Genomic DNA, 2968 nt, shown 5'->3' with positions numbered 1-2968 from the left:
TGAAGCACGGCGGTGGCAGCATCATGATGAAGCACGGTGTTAAAGCAAACAGCCAAAGCTCCACAGAAATGGTTTGAAGACAACAAGGTGAAGTTCTGGAGGCCCAGTCAGAGTCCAGACCTCCATCCAGCTGAGGATTAGAGTCTGGACCTGAACAGTTCTGTTCCTTCATGATCCCTGTGGAACCCGACAGAGTCTGAACAGTTTTATCAGAATGAGGTGAAGCTGCAGCGTCCAGATGTTCAGGTTGATGGAGACCAGCAGGACCAGAGGTTCATCTACTGATGACTGGAGGAGAACACTGATGGAATCACTGACTTTATGTGAAGTTGACTGACTTTGTAGAAATCTGTTTTATGTTGGAAAAAAAAAAAGGTATTTTTAATGATTTCTTTCTTCTTGAAAAGTCGTAAAGAGGAAAACGCCCCCCGTGAGCCGAAAACAAGAAGTGCTGCCTTCACTTCCCACATCGCTCGCTGTGCCTCTCTGCCCTTATAAGGCAGTCAAACCCTGCAGCCTGACAAACCGCAAAACCCCGGAAACTTCTGCAACTGCAAAAAAAGGAAAAAACTGCAGCCGACGCCTTAAACGCAACCGTCCTGCCGCCAGAGCGCCACAGAACACCGACACAGTCAAACCACTGGTTCGTCTGCCTGGAGGAGAGCTTCTGCCTCCAGAACACGCAGGTCCACAAGATGCCCAACATCATGTCAAGAAGCAGCAGAACAAACCTCCATCAGCACACGGTCTGCTTCTACTCCACCCAACCCCAACCAAAACCACCTAGAACACAAGTTTCTGTTCCTCGTCGTGAAGGAAACATCTCTGTGTTCAGTTACAGAACGACATGAATACACAGAAAACCATCTGAAACACAAACGCTGAGCTCAGTGCTGATGTTTTGGCTCCTTTCAGACATTCATGCTTCAGCAAACTAACAGAAAACGAGCCGTTCCAACAGAAACCAGCCAATCAGGAGCAGCGCCGGCCTGTCGCCGCCCACTTCACGGCAGCTTCGTCCCCGCAGCGCCTCAGCGCCGCCGCAAAACTCAAGACGAACAAAACCTGAAATAAAGAGGCTCGGAAAACGGGGGAGAACCAGCCAATGGGGACGCAGCGCTTCACCTGATGTCGTCATGGCGACGGATGTGCTAAAAAGCTCGTATCTCCAGACGAGTGGAAAACGAGGAACGAACACCAAGTTTCTGAGTTTTGCAGCAGAGTTCTTACCTGCAGGAGGGTGGACAGAAAAACAGAGACGTGTGTGTGTGTGTGTGTGTGTGTGTGTGTGTGCGTGTGTGTGTGTGTGTGTGTGCGTGCTCACCGAGATGCTGGCCAGGCCGCTGGATTTGGCCCAGATGGCCTCCTGCCCTGGTGAGGCCCCACAGATGGCTGCCTCCATGATGGGCGCCATCCCGCTCTGGTCGGGCGTCTTCAGATTGTCAATGTAGTCTTGCCACGACATCCTGATCAACAACACACTGATCAGCAACACACCAGAGAGACCAAAAGCACAAAGGCAAAGACCCAGACAGCAGTGGCCCACCTGTGTGTGTGTGTGTGTGTGTGTGTGTGGGACAGCGTACCTGAGCAGGTAGACTCGTGCTGTGAGGAGGGCAGCAGTCAGCAGTGAAATGCAGCCGGCAGCAGGAAGCGGCGCTTTTATACGCCTCAGCCTGCTGCTGCTGCCACTGACACTGAAGGTCTCTCAGCCGCCTCTCTCACCTGGAAGTCAGAGAGCAGGAAGTACACACACACACACACACACACACACACACACACAGAAGTGCGTCTCTTTGCAGTAGTTTTGTGTCTCAGTCTTTTTTAATCATCACAGTCGTTTATTTACATCTTAGTGTCTGTGTGCGATCATTTTGCATCTTTGTGTTGTTTTGTCTCTTTTTGTGTGTTTTTGTTGTAGTTTGTTGCATCTTTGTGGCTGTTTTGTGTCTTTGTGGCTGTTTTTCAGTCACAAATGTGCTGTAGTTCCTGAGTCTACACTGCATTCCTCAGGTGAACACACACACACACACACACACACACACAACCCTGGGCCAGCTCAGACCTGTGAGAACACCATCGCAGTACTCTGACCTCATTACTGCGTGTACTTGTACTGCAACAGCTTCCAGCATCGGCGAGGAAGAGCTCAGGTGAGAGTCGGCCTTCCAGCAGCAGTACAGAGAGTACAGTTACTAGTAGTAGTAGTAGTAGTGGTAGTGGTACTAGTAGTACTTGAGCCAGGAGCAGGGAGAGTCCAGCAGCAGCAGTATGACCTGCAGCAGCTGGTTCTGGTCGGTGGTACAGTTCTGAGCCTCCCCGTCTCTGTGTGTCGTCTAGCTGGCGGCTCCTTCAGGGTTCTTGCAGCGATGCTTTCATGTACAGCTCCGTACTGGGTGAGGTTCTGGTGCCTCTGGCAGGTCGGACAGGTACAGACAGGTACAGACAGGTACGGCGCTCTGCGCTACACCTGAGCCGCCCATCAGCGGGCGGCGCCATCAGTTCGACCTCGGGGAGATTTGTGAGGAATTTAAAGCATCACTCACAGCGACGGGTTTACACAAGTCAGCATGAGCAGTATGTTCACCCTGAGGACACACACACACACACACACACACACACACACGCCTGCCTTTGAAGTCAGGAAACTCAAACCAAACCTCGCTGACTTTTTGTTCGATTCTCAGTCACTCAGATCAGAACCGAGACAATCTGCCGTCCGGGTCTCTCCATTCACACTCATTCATGTCGACGTGTTCGGACCCACAAGAGCCACGTTAACAAAAGCCTGAAGGCCCTGAATGAGCGCTGAACCTGTGTCTGCATCACGGCTCCACGTGCAAAAGAATCACCACAAACATCTGACTGAGAGACTGGACCCAGTGCAGCCCAGTGTGAGCAGGAACCAGGAGGTCCAGAAGGAGCCACAGCAGCACTGATCAGGGCTGCAGTGGTCGTCCTCCTACAA

The 2968-nt window shown here is 51.8% G+C and overlaps 1 protein-coding gene across 1 annotated transcript in view; it reads right to left on the bottom strand.

Annotated features, from left to right (window-relative positions):
- The window catches only part of pfn1 (profilin 1), a 4488-nt gene extending 2793 nt beyond the window's left edge, over positions 1 to 1695 (bottom strand). The window contains exons 1-2 of the mRNA XM_008300322.1: positions 1587 to 1695; positions 1325 to 1466 (exon numbers count right to left, since the gene is read on the bottom strand). Of these exons, the coding sequence (XP_008298544.1) occupies positions 1325 to 1465 (141 nt within the window). The 5' untranslated portion in view covers position 1466; positions 1587 to 1695. The remainder of the gene's footprint in view (positions 1 to 1324; positions 1467 to 1586) is intronic.
- Positions 1696 to 2968: the final 1273 nt, after the last annotated feature.

Source organism: Stegastes partitus, unplaced genomic scaffold (genome assembly GCF_000690725.1).
Source record: "Stegastes partitus isolate 25-593 unplaced genomic scaffold, Stegastes_partitus-1.0.2 Scaffold1526, whole genome shotgun sequence".
NCBI classification, from domain to species: Eukaryota; Metazoa; Chordata; class Actinopteri; family Pomacentridae; genus Stegastes; species Stegastes partitus.
This window is presented reverse-complemented; position numbering and strand designations above follow the sequence as displayed.